Source organism: Thermothelomyces heterothallicus (assembly GCF_042370625.1).
Source record: "Thermothelomyces heterothallicus CBS 202.75 unplaced genomic scaffold P884_scaffold_7, whole genome shotgun sequence".
In the NCBI taxonomy this organism is placed as follows: Eukaryota; Fungi; Ascomycota; class Sordariomycetes; order Sordariales; family Chaetomiaceae; genus Thermothelomyces; species Thermothelomyces heterothallicus.
Window position 1 is genome coordinate 377,131 of NW_027192568.1, and position 16,839 is coordinate 393,969.

The following is a 16,839-nucleotide window of genomic DNA, read 5'->3' on the forward strand; positions in this document are numbered from 1 at the left end:
ATACACTTAAGGTAGTTATCTGGGTAACCGAACGCAACGCCATTTGCGCTCAATGCGGATGCCTCCGCACCTGACCGACAGCACCGGTCGAGCAATACGCCATGACATGAATTCACGCCGGGAATTGGGAATCTGAACTTCGCCGATGCGCGCGCATTAAAGCCGCCGTGCAGACCCCGGCATTCGAGGAGCCATGTACTGGCCGCTTGGGACGCCGCGAATCTATGCGACGAGCAACTCCCGCCAGACGGGCTCCCTCCACACTGTCTCCCACGATGGCCTCCCTAGCGTCCCCAATGCGTCCGGGCAGAGGGCCGACAAAGGTTGGCTCTCTTCTTCCCCCGACTCCGCTCATCAAGACGCGAGCACCTCGGCAGCGCCTCCTCCCACGACAACCCCTCTTACCCCGGTGACACCGATCACGCCCTTGACCCCTGTGATCAAACCCGTCGAACCAGACTATCTGGACGAGGACAGCCCCGCGCATTCGACGGGGCCTGCAGCTTCCGCCATCCCTCTGCATGAGCCCATCCTTGCGCTCCGTGTAGCCCGTGCGGGCCACATCTTCGCCGTCATTACGGCGACCTCGATTACCATCTGGCAGACGAAGGTGTGGGAAGCCTCCTTGTAACTCTTGTCGTCGCCTGCTCTTCTGTCTGACGTTCATCCCAGCCAACTGTCCTCCTAGCCGTCGTCGTCCGTTCGCAGGCATCTCTCGAGACCTACGGCACCAATACCGACCTGCTTCTCCGGCCCGACTCTGCCATCCTTGTCCTCCATACGAGCCTGGGCTACCTCATAACATACACCCTCGCCACAGATCCCGAGGCCCGAATATACCGGCCGCACTTTGCCCATCATACCAACGTCCAGCGGAGACGCCAGAACCACGTCGGGGACCCCGGCCACGCCGCCCCCGACCAGATACTCTGGGGACCGGGCGAGGGAAGTGGGGTGAGGGATGTCAGCGTTCGTTTCCGTATGGTGATCAAGGTCGATGCAGGGATCGAGAGCGCGTTGGCTCTAGATGACGAGTTGGTTGTGGCCACGCAAAAACCCGCTGCGGTCCAGTGCATCCGCTGGGCACCCGACAGCTCGGGTAGCCAGACAAGCACTGAACTGCTGAGCCGCATGAGCTGGCTGGAAAAGAAGGTCACCGTCAGAGACATGACATACGACAGACCAATGAACCTCTCGACGTGGATTACGAGCGATGGGAGGGCATACGCAGTGCAGCGACTGACCCCGGGACAGCAGGACGGCAGCTCGAATGGGCCACCTGACCCCAAGAAGTTGTTCAAAGGCTATTGCTTCCACCTACCTCAACGACAAGAGGATTATGCTGTTCGGTGCGTGATCAATGCGAGGTTCTCGCTGATCGCAGTAGGTTGCGCGGATGGCAGCATTCGCGTCTACTCAGCAAGGGACTACTCTGGCAACATTACTGCGTCTCACATTCACAAGATCCACGTTTCCGCGGCTGTCTCTGGGAAACTTACCACTCTCAATTACTCGCCCGACGGCTACTGTCTCTTTGCCGGCTTCGAGAAGGGCTGGGCAACCTGGAGTGTTTTCGGGAAGCTCTCGAGCAGTACATTTCAGGCCGACCACGCTATTTCCTCCGCGAATGGTGAAGAATGGCTTTCTGGCGTGCTGGACGCTGCTTGGATCGGTAATTCTTGCGACCTTCTACTGGCAAGCACAGCGCATGCGGCGGTATGGCTTTTGGAGATGGCACGAAGTGCGGTAACGGGGTGCTACAACCCCGCAAACCTGTTCCGGACGGTGCTTCAGAGTACCTCGAGTGTCATGATCTATCGGGGCTACGACATGCCGGACCTTGCATCCATCTCGGCCGAGCCGTCCTTATGGCACACGAGTCGGGTCCCCGCCGTCTACCTCTGGAACCAGTGGCCAATCAGATGCACCGCCATCTCTGCAGACGGCCGCTATGTCGCCGTGGCAGGAAGGAGGGGGCTAGCTCACTACAGCGTTAACAGCGGCCGCTGGAAGACGTTTGCGAACGAAGCTCTGGAGAACGAGTTTCAGGTCAGGGGGGGTATGTGTTGGTACCAGAATATCTTGGTGGCGGCGGTGGAGGCCAACAGGTCCTTTGAGCTGCGCCTATACTCCCGCGAATCCGCACTGGACGGCACCGTGGCGTACACGCAGAAAATGGCGACACCGGTCGTTCTGATTACCGCTACGGGGGAGGACTCGTTGTTGGTCTACACATACGACAACCTCCTCTATCATTACGTATTTGCTCCCGTGTCAGGCTCTATCAAGCTGGTTGAAGTGGGCCACATAGCTTTCCACGGGATCGTGAGGTCGCCCGCAAGAGTGAGGGGGTTAAGCTGGATCCTTCCAGACCACCAGCTTCTGGAGGGAGATCCTACCCAGGACGTAGCCCATGCATCCGTCTTGTTCCTCGTGGATGGGAAGCTGGTCCTCCTACGGCCCTCGATCAGCGAGGGCACTCTGAAGTACGACATGCGCGCCATCGCACATAACGTCGAATACTACCTCAGCATGAGAGACCGGCCACATTCCCCGGACCTGGCGCCGGCGCCGCAGCAGTTGACCCAAGCAGCCAACTACACGGGCGGTCGAGTTCTTGAAGACTCCCTCTGGTTGTTCGATGGAACCGAGTTGAAAGCGTGGACAGACATGGAGCCCGTCATGAAAGCAATTTCTGGAGAAGAGTCGTCGCGAGAGCTACCACCCATGGTTTCGGTGCCCATCGACTTCTATCCGCTCTCAGTCCTGCTTTCCAAGGCTATCGTGCTCGGTGTGGAGCCGGATCTCATACAACGCCGCGATATCGGCTTCTCTTTCTTTCGGTTTTCCATCAGGGTAAAGATTGAGACGTTCCACCGTATCCCGACGGACCAAGCTAACCAGCCATGGCAGACCCACCTCTTCTTCCCCGATATCTTGCGGTCTTATCTCGCCGCAAACAGAGCCACCGAAGCCTTGCAGCTAGCTCAGCAGTATGAACACCTTGAGTACTTCGCCCACGGCCTCGAGATTCTTCTCCACCACGTTCTGGATGAGGAGGTAGATGCAAACCCTACTCCAGCTCCCGAGCGCGCTATTCTCCCACGCGTGCTTTCGCTCCTCTCGTCCTTCAAACAATACCTCGACATTGTGGTCCAGTGTACACGCAAGACGGAGGTGCGCTCTTGGCGTACGCTGTTCGCCTATTTGCCCCCGCCCCAAGAGCTCTTTGAGGAGAGTTTGCAGCGTGGAAGTCTGAAAACGGCGGGCGGCTATTTGCTCATTCTTCACACCTTCGACGAGCTATCTACAGCCAGCGAGCAGAGCGTGCGGCTACTGAGTCGCGCCATGCACGAGGAAGACTGGGACTTGTGCAAGGAGCTTGCGCGGTTCTTGGCGGCCCTCGACGAAACCGGCGATACGCTCAGAGAGGCGATGGAGATGGTGAAAGCCCGCATGAGCCAGGGCCCCGAAATGGACGAAGGCCCTGTCAGGGGGGGGTTTATGAGCAGACTCGAGATTCCTTCCACGGCAATCTACCCTTCCCTCGGCGGCGGTTCGGCCGGAACCGGTCTCGGACGGACAGCAGGGAGCGATTCGGAAGCAGAAGGGCGCTCTGCCAGCGACGCGGGCTCTTTCGTCAGCAGCACGTAACCAGATATTTAAACGGCCAGGTAAGGTCGTTTGGACATGGAGTTGGATGAACGTGAATAGCAAAAAGGAGGGGCCTCTGGATACAACCCAGCCATTGTTCATATCAGTTGTAGACAGTAAATGCCACGAACGGCGGGAATCAGAAAGCGCAAGTCGATTGGAACAGGCACGCAGGTTAACCGAGAAGCCTGCCATAATCGTAATATATTGCTCAAGCTCCTCTATTTCTCGTGGCGTTGGCTGGAATGGACTAAGGTGAAGAGCGAGAGTAGGTCTGTCCTGTGCCCATCCACTCAAGCAATCACAACTTCACTTCGCAGCCCGGGTAGCGGTGTGCGTTCTTCATCCCTCTCTGGCTATCATGTGTCTTGTGCCTGGTCATTTTAGCGGCATTTGCTCTGAACCCTGTCACCCTTCCGGGTTTGTCATCGCCAGCGCTCGCCGTCCGCGATGGAAGGAGCGACCGTGTGCCACATTCTCGCACACACTGTCCACCCCTTTGCCGAATAATTCGGAAGATAATTGATGTTGAAGAAGCGTCGAACTCAGCGGCCTGCTGTCGTTTTCACCTCAATCCAGACCTTCGATTGCACGTCTAAAAATGCAAGTATATTTATTCCATTTGGCCCTGTTACGAGGAGACGGTGCTTCGCTTGTACAGTACAGTACAAATCGTTGCCCCAAAGCTGTAGTTGCGGACTCGGCAGCCAAAGACCACTCAGGTCAGTGTGTAGTATCAAAATACTGTACAGACAGTACATTTATACGGATTGCACGCACTTAGGTTTGGCTGCTAAGACGAAGTGCACCTCTCATAACCTAGAAAAATACTTCGAATACAGGCAGCTTGTGAGTAAAGCCACTCATCAGCTTCAAAACTGTTGCCGTCTCAGACAGTTAATTCCCGGAATACAAGTGGTTATCGGTCTGATTGTTTCACAGTGCGAGCAACTACGAAGTTGCTGCATCATTGCTTCTGAGGGCAGGCGCTAGCTGACCTCGTGGGGCAGCCCCCCCGCCAGGCATATTTCCAGCCGCCGCCTTGCATCCACGGAATCTCTCTATGGGCCCTCGCTGTCCCTCTGTCCGCCAACCCAGCGATCTCTAACGCCGACAAAGACGTGAACACCCAACAGCGCACCCCTTCGATCTGTTGTTTTTCCTGTTGATTCTCGTCATCTGAGCTATCCCTCCACCGTCTCGGCCCCGTTCTCCTCCTTGCCAACGGCCACTGCCCAGCTTCCTGCACTCAGTTTCGACCGTCTTTGATCGCAAGATGGATGACTATGCGACCGAGTCTGACAGCGACTACACCAGCTACTGGCGGGATTGGGTATGTCTTGACCATCCATGTTCATCATTTCCCGTGCCTTGTCCGGTTGTCGACGGTTTGTCCTAACATTGCTTACACGTAGTTCATCTCGTCCCGCGGCAACGAGTACTTCTGCGAGATCGACGAGGAATACCTGACGGATCGTTTCAACCTGACTGGCCTCAACACTGAGGTGCAGTACTACCAGTATGCGCTGGATCTCGTGACGGACGTGTTCGACCTCGATTGCGACGACGAGATGCGCGAGACGATAGAGAAATCAGCCCGGCATCTGTATGGTCTCGTCCACGCCCGTTATATCGTCACTACAAGGGGTTTGGCGAAGATGGTATGAGCGTGCCCGCTTCTGCTCCCATCGTTCGTTCGTCTTCCATTCCGAGACTAACGGACATGAAACCCGCCCCCTACCCCCAAACCAGCTCGAGAAGTACAAGAAAGGCGACTTCGGCAAATGCCCGCGTGTAATGTGCAACTCGCATCCGCTCCTGCCCATGGGCCTTTCCGACGTCCCCAACCTCAAACCCGTCAAGCTGTATTGTGCGCGCTGCGAGGACACGTACAACCCCAAGTCCTCTCGCCATGCGTCCATCGACGGCGCCTACTTCGGCACTTCGTTCCACAACATCCTCTTCCAGGTCTACCCGGGGCTAATTCCCACCAAGAGCGCCGAGCGCTACATTCCCCGCGTCTACGGCTTCAAGGTCCACGCGGCCGCGGCGCTCATGCGCTGGCAGAACGGCGTGCGTGACGAAATGCGCCGCCGCCTGCGCAAGATGGAGGTCGAGAGCGGGTTCAATGACGGCGAGGACGACCTGGACGATGACGAGGAGGAGGACGACCCCGAGGAGGAGGAGGAGGAGGAGGAACAGATGGCTCTTACCCGTCCTAATCCCTCAGCCGGGGCCGGCTCGTCCGGAGCGTTTGGGGGTGAGGCGCAGACGGGGAGCGCTGCATAAGGTGTCCGAAAGAGGAGGTATGGTATCTCACGTCTGGCATCGCAAAAGGGGCGCGTTTGAACGGCATGGTAACAGCGGTTCGTTTCTATAGGTGGTTGACTTCTCCGTTATTCCTTTTAGGGAAAAGTTTGTGGCTGGCGCATTTGAACTGGGCGTTCTCTTGGGAAAGGCTGAAGGAGGAATGTTGTATTGAAAGGGGCGCGGGACACCGGAGTCAAGGGGGGCCTATCTGTGATTGAAGCGGGCTCGGTTTCCGAGTTTGTCCCCAAATGCACGGAACACGACGCGAAACGATGGAACATGACACTACTACACGGGTATAACAAGAACCTTCAAGGCCGACATGTCCCTTTGCCGTGCGTCACAAACGGTGCATATCCCGCCCACTTGGGAAGAGTTGCGTTATCCAGAGCCCTCCAAGGTACGTCCTTTGAATAATCGCGGGCAGGTAATGCTTCAGGTGGATGTGTCACCAATCGACATGGCAGCTTCCCGAGCGAGAAGCAGACATGGGACTCTCAGCTTGCAAGAGTCGCCGGATCTTCAAGAATCGAGTGTTCGGAAAGAACAAATGAACTAAGATTTTGGAGAAAGATCAATTTGTCCCGCTAGAACCTGAACAGACCGACCCAGAATCAAGTATGAAGTCCACGCCATGTTCCGCTCGCCCGCTTTTGTATTGTGTTTTAACGTTGGAAATGGCATCCCTAAACGCCGGACCACCATGCCCATGCATCTTCCGCTCTCGAATGAGCTCGTCGAACCCTCCCTAGGGCACCGAGAGACTCAGTCCCACCTGGCTGCCCAAATCATATCGAAATAGATAACATACTTATCACAACACTTTTTAGATCCTCGAATCCCCAGCATATTCCACATCTCTCCCCTCCGGCCCCGCAACCTTGCGTGAGGATGGAGCATGATCCGTGGTGCCGTTCAGCGCACTGCCACGGCCATATGGATCAGCACTCGGAAGGGCTTCCTCTTCGTCGCCGGATCGGTACGTCCCTCGCAAATGGTCCGTTGCGTAGCTGAAGCTTCCCACACCAGCCCAAAATGCCTTGTCGCGGCTGCGAGGTCCCCACGCCCATCCAGCACCGCTGGAGATGGGCAGGTGATAGTAGCGGAAGGAAAAGATAGCAGTGATGGTTCCGATGAGGTAACCAAATATGATGTCGAAACCGTGGTGTCGAAAATCCCACCACCGCGAGCCGGCGATGAAAACGGAAGCGAAGAAGGGAACAACCGCGATGCAGAGAAGGTAGATAGGTGGCGCGGCCGCTTGACGGCGCACGGCTGAGATTGTCTGGTTGTGCCGCGAAATACCCTTGTTACCCAAGGCTGTGTCCTGCGTCGATGCTGACAGCGCGCCGCGGTTACGGTCAGGGAGCTCGTATGAATTGGGGCCTGAAACTCTGATGTTTGAGAGGCGTGTGCGCGAGGGGAAAGCGGTAAAGGCGGACGCGTCGGCGAAGCCGGCCGGGGCGAGGAACGGAATTGTAATGGCGAACTTGCTCGCAATGAAGAGGGAGAAGTAAATCAGACCTAGCGCATGATTAGCCAATCTCGTCACCCGCGAGAGCCCGAGACTCTCGGGTGCGCACCTGCAGCTGAAGAACTTGAATGCCCGCTCGGGTAACTCCTGAAACCATCATCCAGCATATGCTTGTCCGGATTCTTGCAAATGCTGGGGCTCACGAGCTGCCCAGCCGCTGTCGCCATCGGCAACCCCTTCGTGCCGCCGATGACGTAGTTGGGGAGATTATCAAGGTCGGGTTGGCATCTGGACAGGAGATCTGGCCGTGGCTTCCCAAACAGATTTTTCATGCCGTTGGTGATAAACCAAGCCGCGACTATCGACAAGGCGAGGCCCAGCAGGCCGGTGTGTAGCTCCCATAGCTTGCGCTTCCAGATCAGCGACTTTGGCGTCCCGACGGGGACTGTCGCACCGGGGACGAATATGAGGCAGATAACAGCGATGAGACAGATCGGAGCGATGATGGCAATGATTACCAGCAGCCAGACTGGGACAGTCTCCTCGACCGTGTAAGGGAAACTGCCGCGCTGTCAGCACTGCTCGGCAACCTTAACCGGAGAACAGAGCAAGGTCAAAGGGGCGACAACATACGCGATATTACGGTCATCCAGAGAAAACGGCCGTTTGTTCGGAGTGATCTTCCCCAAAACGTAGCCGACTGCGGCGAAGATAGCGAGCACGACCCAGTCGAAGACATACGAAATCGTCACTACCCATGAAGTCCGCTCCATCCTTCGCAAACTTTCCCCGGCGACATCCAGATTGTTCATATTGTTGTGGGCTCCGAAGGTCGGTGCAGGAGAACCCGAGCGAGAGTGGATAAGAGGTCGAATGGAATCGTCGGGCATTGGGATGCCCTGTACCTCAGGTAGGTAAGGTAGTGTAATGGGAAGGGAAGGGGTGAAGCAGTGCCAGTTGCGGGCGGCGATGTTCAAGCGCCGGGCCAGACCACCCCAAAATGGAAGCAAGGCACGCTAGGATGCGAGAAGAACTAGGAGAGTACCAAGCTCGAGTTGCCGCCACCAGTTGCTGCAACTATACCAAGGGAACGGCGGTCTGGTTCCAGCAGGGTTGAAAACCAAATGCGAACGTCCAGAACGCGTCATCCACTGGGTTTCTTGAACGTATGTGACCCTAGTAGTCAGTTGTAGGCGGTTGGATTGCCGCCACGTCCCCTGCAACCGACCAAGAAAGGGATGCGCTTTGCCGCCGACTTGTGGGAGCTCAGCCACAAAGGGATTGAGATGCGAGTGGGTGGCCCAAGGTCGATCGACAAAGCAAAGCCTTGGGGCCCACAGTTCGACCCAAATCCTGAAACACTGGTCACAAGCAGGTCCCGCGAGATTTTTATGAACTACGCGTTGTTAATGTTAAGAGAGACCAGGTTTCTCAGTTTGAATGTTCGACATGCGGATTAACTACTGTGCTGCACAACTCCTATAACTACGGATTTCTCCGTACTCTGTAGAACCTTAGGAAACAGGGCTAGTTGGAACGAAGGGCAGTGAGCAAGCGCGGTGCAGGACGTTTCCGCGGAAGGGGTTCTCCACAAGGAGGAGCGTAAAATTGATGGTATACCGCGAAGAGATTACGAAGTATACGGATTAGTGTATCTCTGGTTCAGCTTGTGAGGTGGCAGGTAAGGGAGTACCTCGGCGCTCGTTGGTACTTTCGGGTAACACTAGTACCTTGCCAACACCATCCGTACCAACCCCCCTAACGGCCTTAGTCCGGAGTAATACCTTTAGAATCGGTTTATAAGCCCGGGTAGCTTGCCCTCACCTACCTGCAAGCTGTTGTGAACTGGATTCCTTGACACACGCTATGTTCCGCACCTCCCCTTTGAAGGGTAGCGTGAGACAGTGATTATAGAATCCCAGACGCGTAATGCAGAGTAGCACGTTGTGATACGAGTATAAGAGCCAATACGATGGCTGAACTTGCATCGTAATCCTCTGTACGGATGTACGGATTTACTGTATTTGCAGGTACCAGGTCCATCCAGCGGGTACTATGTAACGGACTAAAGAGTTGCAGCAATCAACGACGTTTTTTTGTCAACTTCCGGAAAAGCAATACGAAGTAACTAATTCGTACTCCGAAAAACTAAATGTACCTGATGGTCAGGGGGTCACTTGACAGTACAGATCCGTACTGATGTCCAACCCGGATGAGACGAGGTTGTGTGCGGAGTAGCGTACTTGGCAATCTCCTCGGTGCTAGTGTAGACTACGCCCTAGCCACCTATCGGTTTACCATGCTTTGCCAATTTCTCCAGGTGGGGTGGTTGCTGTTTGCGGGATTGAGACACGGTGAACGCTCAGAAGCCGATGCAAAAGCCATGCTGGTATGCCGCCGCTTGGCGCGATTTTCGACCTCAGACTCGGAAAAGAACAATGATTGCTGATCTACATATTGTACATAATGACCACCCCATCGCTCCACAACGCAGTCGCTGCCCTCCTTAGGCGGTGTTCTTGTTTCTACGCTTGCCCATGTTGCGTGCCCGAGGAGTGACCACCCATTTGTTGACATTTCTCTTCTTGCGCGTCTTGAAGCCACCCTTGGCTGGTTGGCCCCAGGGGCTGACAGGATGCCTGTTACCCTTCGATTTACCACGACCACCACCGTGGGGATGTTCAACTGATTCAATGTCAGCGGCAAAATGAGGGGTGATGGCGAGAAAGGAATCAAGGAGGGGGGAGAGGGCGGAATCGCGTTCCACATACATGCGTTCATGGCCACGCCTCTCACCGTGGGCCTGATGTTGAGCCACCGGCTACGTCCGGCCTTTCCCAGCTGCCTATATTGATGCATGACGTTGCTGGCCACACCGATTGTTGCGCAAGCATCCTTGCTAACCTTGCGAATCTCGCCGCTCTGTAAACGGACTATGACATGCTTCCCGGTCATGACCTTGGTGCCGTCGTCCCGCGTCTCCTCCTCCTTGGAGATGATGGTTGCATATGTACCGGCACTACGGCAGAAGACCGCACCGCCGTCCTTCCGCGATCCCACACAGTACACAGCCGTGCCGACGGGAATCATGTGAAGAGGCAGGCAGTTTCCTCTCCAAGCGGTCTTGGCCGCTAGGATACCGGGATCGATAACGCCGCCCATACTGTCGAGCAGATCCTGAGGAATGCCAGACCTGTAGCTCTGCACCACGTCTCCAGCGCGCATGCCCTCAGCGGCCACAATATAACTCTTCTTTCCTGTTGCCTGCTCCGTCAACAGGGCGATGTGGGCACTCCGGCCCGGGTCGTATTCGATACGCTCGACCGTGTGCGGCCCCGGCGTCCACCGCTTGAAGTCAACGATACGGATTCTCCGTTTATGGCCACCTCCACGGTGTCTGACCGTAATCTTGCCCGAGTTGTTTCTGCCACCCTTCCCATGACCCTTCTTGGGAAAGGTCAAGGGCAGAAACGGCCTGCCCTTCCAGAGGTGATCGTTGATGGGTCGTTTGAGGTGTCGAAGACCGGGAGTCCGTGGCTTGTACGTCCGCATCTTCACAGCTTCAAGCTGGGCGGAGGGGGGCCCAAAGGCTGCGGTCGTGTCCTCGCTGGGCGCATCCTTGGCATCGCTCGGCACCACGGCTGAGTACCGCCTGACAGCGTTGAGTTGGAGGGTTCTCTGACAGAGGATGGAAAGCGAGGCTACCCCCGAAGTCAAGGGGAAGAGCCGTGGCTTCAGCATTGTCGGGAGGTCTCGAGTGGCGCGAGTTCGACCGGGACCGGAGGGAAACCAGCAACCGACAAGGTTGACTCAAGGTCGGCACATCGAGGTACGTCTCTATGTCGAAAGGGTTTGTAAATGCGGGCAGCAGCCAATTGGCCGCCAATCTTCGCGACGCTGTGGTTATGCGGCAGGTGGTAACAGGTCGTCCCGTCAACGCCCGTCGGTCGCTGATAGTGTTTCTCCGGACTTTTGGAAATTTGCTTGCCCCGGCACGGTCTGCAGGCCCGTGCACCAGCAACCAAGAAACTGTGGCTGATGATGTATGTACATGGGGCTGAGTGCCGCGTGGAGCCACACCTGTGACCCATCAAAGAGGCGCGAAAAACGCGGTGCTTGTTTAACAGGGGTATTGAAAAGCTCTCCTCGCTGAGCCAATAGCAGGGCCGTTGCCCCGTGGTTGCCGCTGTTGACAGTGGGTTCGGAAAATAGCAAGCACGGTTTGGGCCACCGCGTTCGCTCCTTGTACCATGTACCTGAAAATTTGTCTTATAGCACAAGCACCTCGCCGCTGGCCATTGAGAGCAGTATTTTCTTTCTTTTTCTCAATACCCATCCATATGAGCTATTTGCAGTTGCCCGACAGATTTCCTGACTTTCTGGCTTTTTTGGCCATAATTTGAGACCAGACTCGTTGCAGTGAGCTTTGGTTCCGCGCCTCGTAGCGACGCGCTCCTGTGTGCAGAAGACCCACTCGCAGAGCTTGTGCCTCAACCTGCGTGGTACCAGGTACTTTAGCCAACCCACCAAGCTGATTTCACCTGTCCCACCTCAGTCAAGCTTCTCCCTTAACTCGCGAACCCTTCCTACCCCATCCACCTCTCCACCGAACGCATCTTAAAAACAAGATAGCTCTCTAACCCGCGAGCACCCTCCCATTCCGACATTACGAAGCCTTCTACCAGCAAGGCGCGCTTCGAGTTCTCTCGACTTCTCCCATTGTCAATTGCAGAGGTCATCGGGTTAATAACTCGGCCCTGCACTCGCAGTGCGAGAGCGAACGCGTCGCATCTCGAGACAGCAACATATCCCGGTCTAGAGCGCGTTTGGTGCTCAGTTTTTCTCGGCATATCGACACAAAAACACGTCATATCGCCCCCCGTCGTCTGTTATTCCTTCATCTTCGGTGAGTATGCAGATTTTTGTTCCTCACCGTCCACAGATCTCCGGTCGCGACCTTGGCCGTCCGGCAATAGCGCGTCAAGGCTAACCTTTTCGTTAGCTTTACATAGCATTCGTTTGTGTACTTGTCCACAAACTCGGCCGCCACGATGCCGGTTGTAAGTGTATACACCCCGGGCAAGTATCGATCTCGTCGGGCAGCTCTGCTTTGACGCGATTGATTTCGACCACGAGTGCTGTAGGTCCATCTAACAAACCGGGCAGACCAGGACAAGAAACCCACGTTTGGTGACGAACGAGAATGATGAGAACAGCAACGCGCCGACCCGCGTCACCAGGGCGAAGGCCGCAGCAACTCTGAACGTCGACGAACTTGCAATGCCCACCAAGGTGCTGCAGACAAAGAAAACTACCAACGCTAACCCCGGGAAGAGGCGCGCCGCGCTTGGCGACGTCAGCAATGTAACGAAGGTTGAGGCTGGAGATACCAAGAAGCCGGTCGGCCGGACCGGTCTTGTGTCCAAGGCGGCCCAGCCCACCGGTGTCAAGAAGACCACGACGCGGTCGACCGTCACATTAAAGGACGCCAACAAGAAGCCGGAGGTAAAACGCTCAGGGCCTGGTTCAATTGTCGCTCAGAAGCGCAAGACCCTGAGCACTGTGGCCGCCAACACTGTTTCCAAGGAGGCTACCCCAGAGGAGGACGAACCGATTCGTAAGAAGGTTCACACGCTTGAGGACGACAAGAAAACCAAGACCGACGTGAAGCAAGAAGAGCCGGTGCTCAAAGAGGCGGCACCATCACCAGCCCCTGTGACCAACGAGCTCCAGCCTCGTCCTCCGACCCCCGAGGCTGCAAGGATCCTTGACAGCGAAGACCTTGATGACCCGTTGATGGTTGCCGAATATGCCAATGACATCTTCGAGTACCTCCGGGACCTTGAGTGCCAATCAATACCCAACCCCCAGTACATGGCGCATCAAGACGATCTTGAGTGGAAGACGCGGGGAATCCTTATCGACTGGCTTGTCGAAGTCCACCTCCGCTTTCATCTGCTTCCCGAAACATTGTTTCTCGCCGTCAATGTCGTCGACCGCTTCCTTTCCGAGAAGGTGGTTCAGCTCGACCGTCTTCAACTCGTTGGCATCACTGCCATGTTCATTGCTTCTAAGTATGAGGAAGTCCTCTCGCCCCACATTGCTAACTTCCGTCATATCGCCGACGATGGGTTCACCGAGGCCGAGATTCTCAGCGCTGAGCGTTTTGTTCTCGCCACATTGAACTATGACCTCAGCTACCCGAACCCAATGAATTTCCTCCGCCGCATCTCGAAGGCCGACAACTATGACATTCAATCACGTACCATCGGGAAGTATCTTATGGAGATCAGCCTGTTGGACCACCGCCTCATGGCATACCGTCCCAGCCATATCGCCGCTGCCGCGATGTACCTCTCCCGGTTGATCCTCGACAGGGGTGAATGGGTACGTGCCCGAGGAGCACTCTGGCCTAAGAGCTTGACTGACCTTCATGTGTGTTATTATAAGGACGAGACGCTTGAGTACTATTCCGGCTATACGGAAGAAGAGATCCAGCCAGTCGTTACATTGATGGTTGACTACATGGCAAGACCTGTGATTCATGAGGCCTTCTTCAAGAAGTATGCTAGCAAGAAGTTCTTGAAAGGTACGTGCACTTTATGCCAGCTATTGCCATACGTAAGACATGTCTAAAACTTGAGCCGCAGCATCAATTTTGACCCGACAATGGTCAAAGAAGAACGCACACCTGTTCGGGATCCATGATATCCACCTCACCCTCGATGAAGTATCGCCATAGAAGCCTCGCTCTTGCTATTATGCATTACACTACGCAGCATTGTGCCTCATCTTTATGCTGCGAAATGTCAGGATACCACGCTGTGGTAGGATTCGCCCCCCTGACGAGACCTCACGATTATAGAGTCATGACGCATTTCGGCTCCCGTTCCTTGGGACGCCAGGTCTTGTTCTCGGCATCTTGGTCTTCACGCAATGCCCCATTGAGGACTACCGGTGCATTTAGGATGGTCGTTGTTAGGCGTCTACTCCACGGCTTTGTCGGTTTCGTTGTCTTCAGTGTCTTTTTTTGGTCTTGCTCTTCTCCGCTACCTTATTCCTCTTTCGATGACAGGATTATTATGGCAGCGGCGCCCGGTGGTTACAGGCAAGTGGATGGTGTTTGGGTGGATGTGCTTTTGGCCCGTCTTCTTCGTTGGCAGATTTGCTTTTGCAAGGGCTTCGCTTGAGGCTTTAAATGCCGCCTTCCTGCTGCTGGATTGCTGGATTCTCCCGCTTGATTCCTGAAGGACGGCTTTGGGAAACTTGGTGCTCGGTTGCTGCATAATTATGGGCAGGGGTAGACGTACGGAATGGACTGCTGGCGGGAGGCAGCCCCTAGAAGAGGAACGAGGGCTGGGGACGAGGGGGAAACTGTGTACATACCCGTTTGTTGGTCTAGCCTTGGGTGATGATGGATGTTTTTTTAAGGCATGGGAATGGGAGCAGTTGCATTGTCTCTGAACATCTTGCTATGACCGTCACCGGACCTTTGGGAAGCTTGGCCAGTAGATTGCGTAGGTTGGCAAATGTGCAACTAGCACTTCAAGACAGGCCGCTGTGATAACAGGCTCTTCCTCGGCCATCGCCACACTGAGCCGTGCGACGAGATGGTGAGTTTGGAGTTTTGGTACGTTTAACCCGCTCTAGCTGGTGTGGGAGTGATTAGCGGTTACAAAAGCCGTGCGTCTTCCCCCCCCCCCCCTTTTGCTGACTTGCGTTTCGTGGATGGTTGTCGCGGACTGTGTGCTCTTCAAATCCCCCAGTCAACGAAGCAGTTGACTTGACATGAAAGATGAAACGCTGGGCATGAAACGGCGAACGGTTCCGAGGCTCTCCAGACCAGCGAGACATTCACCTAGTGCATGCATGTGCCAGAGAGCACAGTCAACCCGTAGGAGACAGCTTTGGCTCAAAAAGTTATTGATATGAATTACGATGGACCTAGCGCCTTTCTCCAAAAAACATCATCGAATTATTGCCCCCGCTTCCTGGGCAGAACCGGATCCCTTCTCCAGCACACAGCACACAAGGGCAGGCGGGGTCTACATCGTGAGAGAACGTGTGCGAGCAAGAAAGTGAGAGAGAAAGAGAATAGAAGATTTGACCAAAAAGATTCCAGGAATGAAAAGCAGCCCGAAACGCCAGATCAAACCAACAATGAGGGGGGTATCATCAAAGAAGGGAGGAAGAAAAAAAAAGAACTGTCGCTGCCTGAAGCTTGACCAGTCTGCTGATGTCTCTTCTAAGTTCCCTCTCAAACTTTAGGGCCCCTAACTTATCCTCTCCTCCCCCCTTCCATTCTTTGTGTAGTCAGTCTCCTCGCTTTTCCCGGGAGGACGATGCCTTGTCTCGCTGCACCCTCCCATCACTGTGTCGAGCCAACGGCGAAACACTTGGTGGTGGTGGTGGTGGAGGAGGTGGTGGTCACGTGGGCAGCGGGCTCGACGAAGACGTGCTCGACGGCGTCGCGGCACGAGCGCCTCAGCTGGCGCATGGCCTGTCTGGCCGCCCTCGCCTTGGCGCGGATCAGGCGCTTGACGAGGAGGGCGCGGGGCGGGGGCCGCTGCTGCCTGGCGACGTCGGTCGGGCAGTAGGTCGGGATGAGCGACGCGTCCGAGATGACGGACATGTCGTCGGGAATGGCGTCCGCGGGGCGGGCCGGGTGCCGCTTCGGGCGCCTGGGAAGGTCCCAGAACGGCATGTTCATGGCTTCCATGCTGCCGCCGGCTTCTCCGTTGCCGCTGTTAGAGAGAGCCTGAAAGACTGCCCGGTCCTGGTGCCCACCGAAGGACGCGATGGCGAATCTGCACGTGTCGTCGGTCGCAGCGGGCTCGATAGATTCGAGCTTCTCGTGATCCTTCGGGGCGGCATCGTCCGCCGGGGCTGAGCTCGGGTGGGGAGCTACGTCCATCTGTATAACTCCGGCCTCGTTGGGCTGCGCGCGGCCCGGTGCCAAAAAGGTTGGAATCTCGGGATTGGCCATGAATTTCCCCGTCCATCGACCGACAGAGACGCACTGGGTGTCATCAAACGTGAAATCATCACTGCTGAGCAGCGTCTCTGTGCTCCCCAGAGTGAGATCGACGTCGGAGCCGGTCAAAGGATCGATCAGCCTCGTTCGGAACGAGCAAGGATCCTCCCGATGACGCGGAAGGCGGCTCTCGAACGGGAGGCCCGTCAGGATCGGTTCCTTGTCGATATGCGACGGGCGACCGGGCAGGAGGACGTATTTGGCGAGCCGATTGTTGGGGGCGGCGAGCGGTCTGTAGAAAGGGATATAATCGAGCATTGCTGCTGCGATGATGGCGGCAAGAGCTGTAGCGATTTGATAATTCAAGAGGTTGTTAGTGCTCTAAGAATCTTCTTCGGGAGACAACCTTGAGAAGGATGAAGTATTC

At 55.7% G+C, this 16,839-nt stretch overlaps 6 protein-coding genes across 6 annotated transcripts; 3 read left to right on the forward strand and 3 right to left on the reverse strand.

Annotated features, from left to right (window-relative positions):
• The first annotated feature begins 1 nt into the window (after position 1).
• Positions 2-3,905, forward strand: P884DRAFT_284003 (RIC1-domain-containing protein). The gene is made up of 3 exons (XM_069443696.1): positions 2-610; positions 673-2,856; positions 2,914-3,905. The coding sequence occupies exons 1-3, from the start codon at positions 194-196 to the stop codon at positions 3,652-3,654; spliced, it is 3,342 nt and encodes a 1,113-aa protein (XP_069298772.1). The 5' UTR covers positions 2-193; the 3' UTR covers positions 3,655-3,905.
• Positions 3,906-4,930: 1,025 nt separating this feature from the next.
• Positions 4,931-5,943, forward strand: P884DRAFT_268595 (casein kinase II, regulatory subunit; the record flags this gene model as incomplete). Its single annotated transcript, XM_069442212.1, has 3 exons — positions 4,931-4,987; positions 5,070-5,315; positions 5,407-5,943. 3 exons carry the CDS (start codon positions 4,931-4,933, stop codon positions 5,941-5,943), a joined length of 840 nt encoding a protein of 279 aa, XP_069298773.1.
• Positions 5,944-6,790: 847 nt separating this feature from the next.
• Positions 6,791-8,328, reverse strand: P884DRAFT_276502 (PAP2 superfamily-domain-containing protein; the record flags this gene model as incomplete). The annotated part of the gene is made up of 3 exons (XM_069442963.1): positions 6,791-7,488; positions 7,548-7,999; positions 8,072-8,328. 3 exons carry the CDS (start codon positions 8,326-8,328, stop codon positions 6,791-6,793), a joined length of 1,407 nt encoding a protein of 468 aa, XP_069298774.1.
• Positions 8,329-9,944: 1,616 nt separating this feature from the next.
• P884DRAFT_197128 (mitochondrial 54S ribosomal protein uL2m) lies at positions 9,945-11,179 on the reverse strand (the record flags this gene model as incomplete). The annotated part of the gene is made up of 2 exons (XM_069438040.1): positions 9,945-10,123; positions 10,210-11,179. 2 exons carry the CDS (start codon positions 11,177-11,179, stop codon positions 9,945-9,947), a joined length of 1,149 nt encoding a protein of 382 aa, XP_069298775.1.
• Positions 11,180-12,489: 1,310 nt separating this feature from the next.
• P884DRAFT_276504 (cyclin-like protein) lies at positions 12,490-14,074 on the forward strand (the record flags this gene model as incomplete). The annotated part of the gene is made up of 3 exons (XM_069442964.1): positions 12,490-12,498; positions 12,605-13,825; positions 13,889-14,074. 3 exons carry the CDS (start codon positions 12,490-12,492, stop codon positions 14,072-14,074), a joined length of 1,416 nt encoding a protein of 471 aa, XP_069298776.1.
• A 1,312-nt stretch (positions 14,075-15,386) lies between these two features.
• P884DRAFT_257793 (uncharacterized protein) lies at positions 15,387-16,789 on the reverse strand. The gene has a single exon (XM_069441182.1). The coding sequence runs from the start codon at positions 16,728-16,730 to the stop codon at positions 15,807-15,809; it is 924 nt and encodes a 307-aa protein (XP_069298777.1). The 5' UTR covers positions 16,731-16,789; the 3' UTR covers positions 15,387-15,806.
• Positions 16,790-16,839: the final 50 nt, after the last annotated feature.